General features: G+C 37.4%; 1 protein-coding gene across 1 annotated transcript; it reads right to left on the bottom strand.

Annotated features, from left to right (window-relative positions):
• Positions 1 to 6,151: 6,151 nt before the first annotated feature.
• On the bottom strand, positions 6,152 to 11,867 carry eve1 (even-skipped-like1). Its single transcript, XM_084744447.1, has 2 exons — positions 11,585 to 11,867; positions 6,152 to 7,134 (listed from the first exon to the last, which is right to left on the bottom strand). The coding sequence occupies exons 1-2, from the start codon at positions 11,846 to 11,848 to the stop codon at positions 6,649 to 6,651; spliced, it is 750 nt and encodes a 249-aa protein (XP_084600573.1). The 5' UTR covers positions 11,849 to 11,867; the 3' UTR covers positions 6,152 to 6,648.
• Positions 11,868 to 13,273: the final 1,406 nt, after the last annotated feature.

Here is a 13,273-nt window from a genome sequence, read left to right as displayed (position 1 = left end):
AGTATGTTACTGTACATTTAAGTGAAGGGAAACAAAACTAACCTAAAACATCTTACATCTATACAGGGAGTTTGTCAGGAACTGAATCAGGCTGTGATAAATCAAAAATATTGAGTAAATTGGATAGACATTTGTAATTTTACAGTTCAGCAATAATATTCATTTGTTCAGCACGTCATTTTATTTATAGTCTGGTTGCAATTTTTATTATACAAATATTTTATTTCAGTCTAATGCAAATCATATTGTAGATGATTTTGCCAAATTTAAAAATATGTCAAATATTCCAGATAACATTAACATTGTTGAGATATCATACATTCAGTTGTTTTTAAGGAACTTCAGTTAAATAATTGGTTTCACCTGCCCTTTGCTGCATCACTGACAACCTTGTCCTCTGCACAGGTGTTGAACTGCTGTGCTAGTTCATGCATGGTTGCTATAAATTGACAAATATAGTTTGGTAGAATCACTTTTCAAAAATGAAGAGCATTGGTAGATAACTACATTAGTGTGGCTTTAAATATTTGAAATATTTGAGCTTAAAGAGGAAAGTTAATGACAAAAGGGACACAACATACATGATAGAATGTAGTAGCAAAACTGAAAAACACTTAGACCCATGTAGGACTGAACTGTGGAGTTTGGCCATTAAACTGTTGCTCACAATTTCTATGTGCAGGATTTTTTGGGTGGACCTGAAACATGTCTTGGTGATGAGCTGGAGCTGAGGTCTCCCAAAACTATATATTCAGCTCACTTCAGGTCCAACAACCCAACACAGAAGAAAAAAATGTATTGGGGCGAACCACAAGAGCCATCTACAGCTTTAAACATGATTGTTACATAAATTATTTCAAACTTGTGTCTCTGAGTCCAACTGTGAGTAAACACAGAAAGAAGCCACTTGGAAGGCCATTATGGCACAGGGTTCAGTAAGTGCATCATGACCACTGTTGGTCACCAGAATTTGAGGTGTGCCGCTGTCAATCCAGTCTCTTCAATCAGTGTACAAATAACTTGACTTCACACTTTTAAATAGCGTGTATTGCATAAACCAAAATCCAATTTTTCATGAAGGGGATTTGCCAGTCCTTCATATTAACTTCTGTGGAGAGCAGATCCATGGACAGGTGACCTTCATCATCATGCTAACTTGGGCAGATCTAGGGAGAGATTCATGGGGTGGAAACAGGGTGGTATGGAGACTTTAAGAGGTGGCAAAGAGCAGAAAATGTCATTAAATTATATGTGTTAGAGTGTCATCTCCTGCTGCATTCACTTGCACTCAGACTTTAGAGTTTCATTCTTGGTAAATTTCCATCCATATATATATATATAGTCCAAAACTGCATGCACCTGCATGCAAAATTGGACTGCACACGCTCAAACAATTTCAAAGTCTTAAGTTGCAGTACCATTTTCATGTAGCTGGTAGTAATTACAAAGCAATAAATTTCGTGGTTAATTATGTGATAATTAGCAATTGCTAGTGGTTGATCATTTCCAAGTAACATATTTGAAATTTTTTAGAAATGACAAATTTCATGGTAAGTATGTGATTTTTTGCATGAAAATGACACTTGACAATCACATACCTACCATAAAATTTGTGGATAATTTGTCGGTAATTTCTAAGAAATTTCAAATATATTACTTGGTAATTACAATCTATTTTACGCAAAGACTACCCAAGGTAGATATTTTAGTGAATGTGAGGTAATATAGTTAAGTATAGGAAACCTCAGGCTTGAAATGTGGTCTCATAGATATGAATGTTTCTGATCCTTTCTTTGCATTTGATAATATAATTATATGTTCATTCATGTTTTTATTTTATTTTCAATCACGCAAGTGTATGGTACATGTAGCTTGTCCACAGCTAATCTTGCATACTAAAGGACTGACGAGCTTAATCTTTTGTAACTGTATGCTGAAGGACCTCTGTGATTCACATTTTCTGAAAAACTTTGAAAATCCTTTTTATGACTCCATGCCAGAAACAGCTGTTACCTGAGGCATTATGTTTTCAGGTTATCCTATTCTTGTGAATGCAACATCTCAAAAATGTCTTGATGGAATTTCTTCAAAATTGGTACAAATATCCACTTGGACTCAAAGATGAACTGATTAGATTTTGGTGGTCAAAGGTCATGGTGACCTCACTAATCAAATTTTGGCCATAACTCAAGAATTCATGTTAATAATGACAAAATTACACAAAAATATACAAAAAGATAAAATGATGACGTATTGTATCCAAAAGGTCAAAGGTCAACTTCACTCATAATGTTCAGCTCTCTATCAGTCCTCTGTCCTTCTCTGTAAAAATTGTTTATAAGTGAAGACAGCATGTTTCTACCTGGAAATGATTCACTGGAATCACACGTCTAGTGAGAACATCCATTTTGCCACAAAAGACCAAACATTTAATATCTTTCATTAAATTCCTTCAAGGTTAGGGGTCAGTATAGGGGAGGAGTTCCATATTACATACTGCAGACATTATATGAGTGTGGACAGACAAGGATGCAAACTGTATCTTGGCTGGTTGGTGGAGACAAACAACTGTGAGGCAGTAATTCTATTTTTGACTGCTCTGTTTTATACGACCATTGACAGCTGACTTCTTACTTTTGCCTGCTAGGGGCCTCAGGTGATCTGGAATTGCTTCAGTTTGAAATCTTGCTTCAGTTCGGGACAATGTCTGTGGGGGTCGTGTTAATGTTGGCAGACCTTTGTCAGTCTCCTCTGGTTGCATCTGGCAGTTGTGGTAACATTGCAGTAGGTGCTTCACCATCTGTTGCCTGGCGGAGATTTGCGCTGTACTGAGTGACCTCTTCTAGAATTAAATAATGCAGACAGATTTCAAATGTGCTGGGTCTTTATTTATTAATTAGTTTCATATCTTATCAAAAAGTCATTTATGTACGGTTCATTACCTCATATGTCATGACACAGTAAAACATCATCTTCTTTTTCTGGAGTGCAAATGGTGACAGTTCACTTTCAGTCATGAGACAAAATGGACAAAACCTCATCAAACTAGATTAAGTTCTTAAACCAATAATCATAATATCAGTAGTCAGAGCCACAAAATTACAAAAATGTAGCCATTGTAGACTGCTGCTGCTTGAAAACACAAGGTAGTTATTGTTCCTCTGAAAGAAATCAGGAGAAAAACATAATAAAGAACAATGAGGGATGAAACCCTTTAAATACAGAACCTTCTAGACAGCTATGTAGACAAGTCAAAAAACATATAAAATTTTAAATAGCCCTTGTGTCCTTTGTCTCTGTGTTCCTTTCTGTTTTGGTTCCTGTGACTGCAGCATTGTGTCTGTTGTACAACCTGACCAAGCACACAGGTTGTATGTTTGTGTGTGTGTCTGGGTGCGGTGTAAGCAGCAAGACAAAGGCTGCCTCTGTTCTGTAGAGTTTTATGACTGTGTAACTTAACAGGGGATCACTTAACGACAGGTTTGATGTCAGAGTAAAGACATCTTATAGACATATTATTTTAAACCTTTTAAAAGTAATTGTTCTGTAAAAATGTTGAGTCACATATTAGGATTATTTTACTGTAAGCAGTGACACAGAGACATCAGGGACATTTTGCTGTGATACAGAACATCTTGAATTTCATTATCCTAAGAACCAGAGATTGTGCAGTTAAACATGTAAGTAAATGTGTTTATCCACTTTCATTCTGAAAGTGAGATGACAACATCAATCTCATACCGTTGTGTTAAGTACAGCTGGTCAGGACGTGGTTAGCCTAGCTTAACATAAAAACTGGAAGAAAGGGGAAACAGCTAGCCTGACTCTGTCTGAAGTGTAATAATTTGCTTAGCAGCAACTCAAACTCATTGACTCAACTCATTAATTAATCTTGTTTGTTTATTCAATACATGAACAAAAATGTAGAGTTATGTGCAGGAACTGGCACAGTGACTGTGTGCCAGGCTGCTGTTGTGCTAAGTGACTGAATCTGGGAACTTGCACTATAGCTGGAGACACTGTGTAGACGTTCTGAGCAGATGGACGGACAAATTGGACTATGTTAGACTTCACTTGACAAAATCAAAAAAGACTTGCAGCCCAATTTGAACTTAAACACGAGTGACTCATAACTTCACTTGGACTTGAGTCTTTTCACTCAATTCCCCAGATTCTTTTTGTTTGAACCAGTCCAACAGCATCCAGAACTAAGTGCAATATGTAAAACTTCCAATTTCTTTCAACATTTGAAGCTGCAGAAGGAATGATAAGCCAAGGTTTATATTAACTTAGTTAGCAAGCTAATGTTTAGATAATGTTAACTTAACAGTGAAATAAAACTGTAAATTAATGAGGCTGGAAACTTACTGTTACATTATGACTTGATTTAGATTCAAAACTCAACTTGAGACATGACTGCAAAGACTTGAGACTTACTTGTGACTATGGCTGGTTATCATTTAAAAAATCACAATACCAGTACCAATACCAGTGCACTTAAAGTGATACTGATACTAACAGAGTACTTCATTCAGTACCTTTTTTCAAAGCTTCTTCTTTATGAAGAAGATGTGGGGACTGGTTGTAAGCAAAACCATTTAAAATAGTAATTTTTCTAGATCTGGGTACCAAACGGATCAGTTGCGGGTATTGTTGGACTGGAGAAGTCTTAATATTACTTGGTACTGGGTTATTTCAAGTGATACCTTAAAGATATTGAGTACCGATACCCTGCCCTACTTGCAGCTTGGTTCTGCTTGAGTCAGGCAATAGTTCCAAAACATTTTTTACTTTAAAAAGACTACATTTTAGTTTTTATGTTTCTGATAGTGTATACAGTAGATTAAATAAACAGGAGCTTTTTAGGGTTTTTCTGGTCTTTGTGCTAAGCTAAGCTAACCACATCCTGATTCCACCTCTGTACTTAACACACAAAACATGAAACTGATATCGATCTTCTCTCATTCTCAGAAAGAAAGCAATGAAGTGTTTCTCCTAACCATTTGTTTAAGTAGATGTAAATGCTACAGTGACAGTTACTCATTTCCACAGGATTGTATGAAAATTTATTCCATTATGTCTTTTGAACACAATTAGTGCACTAAGTCCTGTCAGTAAATGCATTCTAACATGATCATACAATGAATGAAACTGCTAGAAGCTCAGTTGATGCACAAAACCACTTAGTCACTAGTTTCCTAGGAATTTAATGTGTTCTGTCTCCTCTACTCTCCTTACCATGACATAGCTAAATGTGTCAGTGAATGCAACTAAGTTGTACAAATAAATAAAAAAGCAGTAGTCATCAGTGTTACAGCAGAGAAAACAATATAAACCAACTCCAAAACCATATTATGTACATTATATCTTCACCTGGTGCAATTGTGCTTTTACAGACACTGACTTCAAACTTCCCCTTTGGGATTCTGTTTTCTTCATCTTCTCCTCACCTAATCTGAATCTGAATCAGATCAAACAAATAAACTATCACAAACTCCCCAACATCCTTTCTTTACTCCTTTTTCCTGGAGAAATAACTGCAGGAATGTATTCATGAACTGAAGACTACTAAATGTACCTAAACGAAGCTACTCCACTTGAACCTAAGATAAGCAGTGGGAGGATATGCCACAAAACAGAAAATCAAACTATTTTGTATGGCTGGCTTTGTGGTTTTTGAAGAAAAGTGACAAAAAACAGATTATACACTATTTTTTAAATATTTTTTCCAACTCTGTGTTTAAAATATGTTTTCCGGTAGTCATTTTAAAATCATGGAAAAACTTTTAACCCTAGTTTACCCTGAAATATGCTATGTCAGTCAGTTGCTTTCTGTACAACCCTTATATTATTGGTTTCTGCAGTTTGTGTACTGTGACCTTCACACATCTGTATTTTTATTTTTTTTTACCTTGACCCTGTTTCCCATCTTTTTGTGTCTGAGTGAGTACTGGGGATTGTACTGAGGGAGAGCACTACAGCCGGCAAAGGCATGAGCTGCAACACAATCCTACCTGGCATCGTCAAAGCACGTCCACTAAAAGTGCTAGTTTTTGCTGCTGACAGGCTCAGATTGTTATTCATTATTGTTATTATTATAAGTGTCTGATAACATGGAAGGATCTGTCATCCCCATTAGTCACTTAGACACAAAAACATGGGAAAATAGGATCCAGGTTGGAAAAATACCTAAGTTACCATTTATACCATACCAATACCAGGCTGAAAAGCATTTTTAGACACTGTGCTCCAAATGAATGTGGCAGGTTTGCACAGAGAGACTGTTGGACATGCTACTGAAGAGTATTGAGGATGACTTTCTGAATTTGTTAAAATAATTGCACAGCCTTCCAACACACTGCAGCTTTTTATCCCCTAATAAAGATTTTCTTCCATTTAATCAGCACTGGCATGTGATTGTCATTGTTTTAGGTAACACCTTAATATTGATTTGTCTCTGGTTCCTGTTTTGACTTGTGAGTCTTGTGTGTTATTATCAATCGTGGAACTTTACAGGTTATGCCATTGCAACTTAGCAAGCTCCACCATTTAGATAGCACTGATTATCACAGTGAGTGTGCTGCTACAGTATTTGCTTGCAGCATCTTATTTTTCAGCAGTTTGACAGCCTTGGAAAGTGTCCATCTGTTACACCATCTCCTCCCTCCGCTCCAGACCGGTAGGCTGGATGTTGGCTGAGGGACTCCTGGGTTGGCTCATTCCCAGTGCCTCCCCTCTGGCTTTGAGCAGTTGCTCTGGTCCCCAGTGCAGACAGAGGGGGCAGGGACACGAGGCGGGGTGGTGCATGATGCTGGTGGAGGGGTAGAGGGCTGCTGTGGTTGGAGGCAGCCCCCCTGGTCTGTTGTGGTACTGGGAAAGGCGGAGTGCATCCAGGGTCCTCATGGGTGCAGTGTAGCGACTGTGAGCCGAGGATGGTGGAGAGGAGAGAGCCAGGGGGTAGTGGTGGTGGAGGGGGAGGTGTGGGAGGTGGGGCGGGATGAAGGGGTACGGTAAGGTGGTGGACGGAGAGGCGCGGCCCATCAGGAGTGCCCCCAGTGGGTCGACGAGAGGGTGAGGCCACGGTAGGGAGTGTCTCTGCCGTTTGTCCTTCATCCTCCTGTTTTGGAACCACACCTGGACAGAAGGAGGGAGGGGAATGAACAGGAAAAAAATAGCAGGAAGAGAAAAGACAGAGCAGACAGGATTTGTTCAAAGAAGACAAGATAAACAACGAGGGAGAGGAAGATGAAAGGAAAGAGATGCAGAGGAAAAAAGGAAAAAATAAAAAGAAGTTAAGATGACAGATGGAGTGACTGTAGGCTTCCTGCTTGGAAAGAGGGTTCTGAGGCACACAGGATCTCATGCAGACACTCTGGATGAACTTTAGGTACTCAGCAGTTGTGCTTATTAGGACAATATGACCTCAAATTTATACCATAAACACTGACTGTTTTAAGTTTATCCATAAATTCTATCTTACTCACAAAGATGCATACAAACTTCAAAGATAAGTCACCTAAGGAACCTTTATCCCTCTGTTTAGGCAAGGCAATCTGTTAAAAAGGTGCTGGAATTTGATTTATTTGTTCACTAAATCAGTCTTGGAAATATAAATTGATTTAAACCCTTGTTTCTATTTAATAAATGATATGCCCAAGTTTCAATTAATGGAGAAAATGATTGACAGATTAATCAATAATGAAAATAATCATTACGGGAAAGACCTGAAAAATAGATCCAAACATGTGGAACCCACAGATGTACATCAGATGTTTGGACCTATTTTTCAACTGACAAGATTGTGACAGGGTAAATTAATTGATAATGCTTTTTGAATATTTTTTTTTTTAATTAAAAAAGCCAATATTCTCTGATTTCGGCTTCTTAAATATGAACCAGTCAGACAGTAAACTGGATGTTTTTGATTTATGGACAAAACAAGACATTTGAGGACGTCATCTTGGATTTAGACCAACATTTTTCGATACTTTCTCACATTTCATGGACCAAACAACTTAGTTTCGACCTTAAAAGCATTATATTAAAATAAACAATTTCACCATATTTTATACTGAGGTAATACAAAACTAATGTAATGTAATCAAGCTACATTACTTTACTATACTACTGTATGTCCCCTTAAAAACAGTGAAGAAGGCCATTTTAACCATTCTTTATCCTGTCTGTCAGAAATTAAACACTGAATGCCCTCAAACCTTATCCAACTAAACGAAAATAAATATGACATAATACCATTTGGTTCCATGAAGCTCATTACCACTGCACAGAAACATCTAGGATCTCTGACCTCTAATATCAAACCTGCAGCCAGGAACATGGGTTGATATTTGATAAACAAATCACTAGTGTTGTTCAATCATGCTTCTACCAGTTAAAGAACATATTAAACATCATCAGATCAGATTTCTCTCAGCCTGATCTTTAGGTCATCCGCACTTTTTTTTTCATCCCGTTTGAACTATTGCAATTTGCCAGAAATCGATCTCAGCTCCAGCTGATACAAAATGCAGCTGCCAAACTTTTAACCAATATGAGAAGACAATACCATATCTGATCACTTTTAGCCTCTCTTCACTGGTTGCCAGTTAGCTTTAGAATTGATTTTACTGCTCACTTTTAAATTTCTCCTCCCCTATGAGCCAGCAGGCAGGCTCATATCCTTGATCAAGGCTCTGCTGGCTGTTCCTGAGTTGCTGCTTATCGGGATAGTTCACCAACAAATGAAAATTCAGTCAAAACTGGTCACCATCCACTTCCACTGAGATTCTGCAACACTGATTTCTTGTGAAACTAGAACTAACAAAAAAAACCCGACCCTCAGTCGTCATGAGGGTGAGAAGATAATGACTAAATTTTCATTTGCTGAATTCTTCTTCTTCTTCTTTTACTTCTTCTTCTTCTTCTTCTCCTGCTTATTATTATTATTATTATTATTATTATTATTATTATTATTATTATTGTTATTATTATTATTATTATTATTATTATCATTATTATTATCATAAAATATTGTGATAATGAGGCTATGTTACTGACTACATTTTTATCTGTTTCAGAAGACATTTTCAAAGTAACCCTCCCAGCCCTGTCTTTGTAGGCATCATTTCCTCTGTGGCAGACAGATCTGCAGAGTGAAAGTGAGGCTAACAGGGAACCAGTCTAAATGCAGATGGTATCTTTATTCCATAGTCATTACAGTGTGCAGTCAATATTTGCTTCACAATAAGAAGCTAAAAAGCACCCTTTTATTTAATTTCACTCCCAATAAACACTTTTTTTATTGATGAGTTGATCATAATCCCCTTTCTATAAACACAGCCTTCTGTGTGGATGCTTCATTGCATTATCATTTAGATAGCTCCAGCTTTTCTCTATTGCAACATCTCCACCTTCTCAAAAGTTGTCAGACAAGCTGCCTGTGTGTCTGTCTGTCCAGTCCCCAACTATTTTACCAGCTCACAGAATCTCCCGGAAGGCTGTGCTTCTAAAACGTCAGGTGGCAGCATTTACAGGGCCTCGCCTCGCATTCCTGCTCTTTCATAAAAGACCCTCCAGTAGTTGGCAGAAAGGTGGGCGCATTTACTGCGTATTAAAGCTGCTGCACTGGGCCAGTGGGCCTCTGCGTCAAATGTTAGACACTGCTAAAGCTGTCACTACTCAATCCACCACGCTGAGTGAAATGACAAGTGAGGGGGGAGATGATGAAAACCTCATACTAATGGCAAATGTTGAAGGAGTGTTGTTTAGAGTAGCTGTCTCAGATTTTTCCCTTGCTGTTTTGACCTGCAGGATTTATACTTGGGGGGCAGAAGCTGTGAACCAATGAGGTAAGACAAATCCATGAAGGACGTGGTAGGTGGGAGGTTCATTAGAGAATGTAGATAAGAAGATGAAAAAGTGAAAGGTGGTTTTAGTTTCCTGTTTTAAAAACTTTTGACAATACAACATTTTAAAGGAACACCTCTAAAGATCACAAATGATCATGTTATATCTTGTTTGTTTAATCTGTACCAAAAAGTGCAACCCCCCCCCCCCCCACCCCAAACAAACAACAGTTTATGCAGGCCAGGACTAACTGTCTGGCAATGAGCTCCACTCTCACATAAGTGTAACTGTTGAACTGTTTCTTGAATCCTCTCTCTTCCTGTCTCTGTGTTTTTGTCTCCTCCCATTTTTGTCTCCTTACTATTACTACTGAGACATACTACTTTGTCACAATATTTTATCTTGAACTTTGACCCTGTTGCTTATACATCTGTTGCTGTCTGCAGAGCAAAAATTGAAAAGAAGCTCATTCGTATTCTACGCTGCATACAGGATTGTGGTCAGGACAGCCAGGACAGGATGCTGGTTTACATACTGCAAAATACAACTGGACAATGGTAGATATTTCATGGCTTGGTACATTAAACATGTCCCTGCCTGTTGTTGCAAAGCATCAGAGTAGTAAAAGCTATCAGTCTTCAGTGCATGGTGTGAGGGGAGACAGAGAGATGCTGTGCTGCTGCCAGAGGAGCACTGACTCAGATTACAATTTGGGAATAAATGGCGAAATAACAGATTTCTCAGTTTCCCCCTGGTGGTCTGAAAGACTCACTAGTTGCTGGTTGCTTAATTCATATATTAAATTTATGGCAGTAAAAAGAATCCCATGGCTAGGCACTGTGCCAAACTAATGTGAGGTATAATGAAGGGGTCACACAATCTTTCAAAACTTAAAAACATACTGTTTTGCATCTATAATTAGCACAAGTGCTTTGTCACAATACTTAAGTTCATTAAATGACATTGACAGACTACAGTAGGTATATTTTAATTTTTTGATCAAAATTATTGCTATTGCAGTTCAGTAATCCCTGGATATTGGTCAAGAAGTGTCCCTACTGTCTCTACCCAATTCTACACCCCTGTGGTTGGATGCTGTGGGATATCCTATATATGTGGGATATATATATATATATGTATATACATATATGTGTATATATATATATATATATATATATATATATATATATATATATATATATATATATATATATATATGTATGCAGGTTTCACCAGGATTCTTATTGGAAAATAATATGTAACAAAAATAATAATTTTAATAATATGGAACGAAAGGTGTGCAATAATTCATCACTGAGTTAATATCACAAGTCATGTGGTCCTTAAACAAATAGTAACTGAACTGAAAAAACAATGAACTCCTGACATCAGGCAAAAGATACACGTGCACGTCTGCACTATTATTTAATGATGTATTATTGCTATTGTATTGGTGACTAAGATTGATGATGATTGCATTACTGTATTATTTTTTATGATATACTGTTGGATTTGTCTCATATTATTTTGTATGTATTTAAATTCTCCCCTCTGCTAAACATTTAATAAAGTATTTTAAAAGAAAAAGGCAGAATGGCCCTTTAGCTGTAAGAGAGGTTCATCACAGCTATGTATCGGATTTAATCGGTGGTATATAGATGAATATATGACGTAACACTGATGAATAGCTGTGACCCCCCTCGTTATAAACTGACTGCAGGTCAGTGGACCTCGGTACCTTGATGGTGGTCTCCGGCAGGTTGAGCGCGGTGGCCAGCTCGCAGCGCCGGGGTCTGGACACGTAGCTCTCCTTGCCGTACTCCTGCTCCAGGCGGGACAGCTGCTCGCGCGTGAACGCCGTCCGGTGCCGCCGGCTCTGGTCGAGCAAGGCGCTGCGCGTGCACGGCTCCGTCTGCTCCTCTGCGGCGGGAGCGTGCACGTTAACGGCGGCGGCTGCCACCACTGGCGTCTGTCTGCCCTCTGACACTGAAATGACGCACATGGGACACTTATAAAGTCGTACACTGTAAACCCAATTGAGTTACGGTGTTGAGTTCATAAATGCAAAAGTTGAAGGTTTTTGGATGTTGGAGTTGTGTTAGAAAGAGTACTGAAAATCTGTACTCAGTACAACATTGTTGTTAGAAAAATACTTAAGTCACTGTCACCTCTTCAAACTAGAGTTGCAAATTTTGTGCGTTTTCCTGAACCAATAGTTGAAAATGTGAACAACTGATTAATCATTAATAAGATACTAAACACGTTTTTTTCTTCATTTTTAATTTTTTCTGGTTAACTTTTGTCATTGTTCATTGAGGTGCGTTTACTGCCATGACTATCGATTAAATATCCATGAATACATTTTTAAGTGGTTAAATTCTTAACAGCAATTAATTGATTAATGATTAATCATTAAATCCTTATTCCAAACCCCAAAGGGTTTTACTTTGTTTTCCATTTGTGTGTCATTGTTTTCATTGGTCCCTCTGTGATCAGATCATCTGATTGGCTGGTAAATGCAGAGAGGTGTGAATATTTATTGAAATTGTATAAAAGTACTCAACTATGATTTTAAAAGTAACTAAATAGATTACATCTTGTAATTCATACTTAAATACTAGTAAAAGTACAGACTTGAAAATCTACTCTTAAAAGTACCAGTACACCCCCCGCCTCCACAAAAAACAAACAAACAAACAAACAAACAAAAACTACTTAATCACAGTAATTTGAATATTTGGAACTAGTTTCAGACTACTCTATCATTACATAAATCAAAAATTAAGCCAACACAAATAAATGCAGCTCAGAATTTTCACTCACCCCTCTCATTTCAAGATGTTGAGAATTTGATAACTTTAAGCATAACATCTTATCTAAGTATAAATCTAAGTATAAAAAGTTAATAAACATATAAAAACGAATATTCTACTGGCATTCAACAATTTTAAGTTAGTAGAACTTCTAAGCAAATTTTCACTACTTACTGACTGATTAATTTGATAGTATTTTGGCTTCACAGTGTAAAGTGTAAATGAGCCTTGGTTAATGCTGCTTAATTGCTCTTATTTATGAAAATATGAAATCACAGTGCCTTTTATAGATACATTATACATGCAATAACTTGACACAAAGTTGATCACATAAAATGACTCCAGACTTGAGATTTAGCTTGTACTTCTTAGATCATAGATGTTGTGTTTGGTCCTCTAGACTAGTTCTCTGTTTGCTGTATTAACAAGGTTTCATGGTATTATCCACATTTTTTGACCTTCATCTTAAGTAAAAGAGTTAAACTCATCTGTTACAAGTAAAAGTGCTGCATTTATTCAAAGAAAAGTGCAAAAGTTCTCATGCAGAGTGGCCCAGATCATATATTATATTAGTGGCTTACTGATGCATTGTGTTCATCATTTTAATGTTGCAG

Source organism: Lutjanus erythropterus, chromosome 19 (assembly GCF_056507025.1).
Source record: "Lutjanus erythropterus isolate fLutEry1 chromosome 19, fLutEry1.hap2, whole genome shotgun sequence".
In the NCBI taxonomy this organism is placed as follows: domain Eukaryota; kingdom Metazoa; phylum Chordata; class Actinopteri; order Lutjaniformes; family Lutjanidae; genus Lutjanus; species Lutjanus erythropterus.
This window is presented reverse-complemented; position numbering and strand designations above follow the sequence as displayed.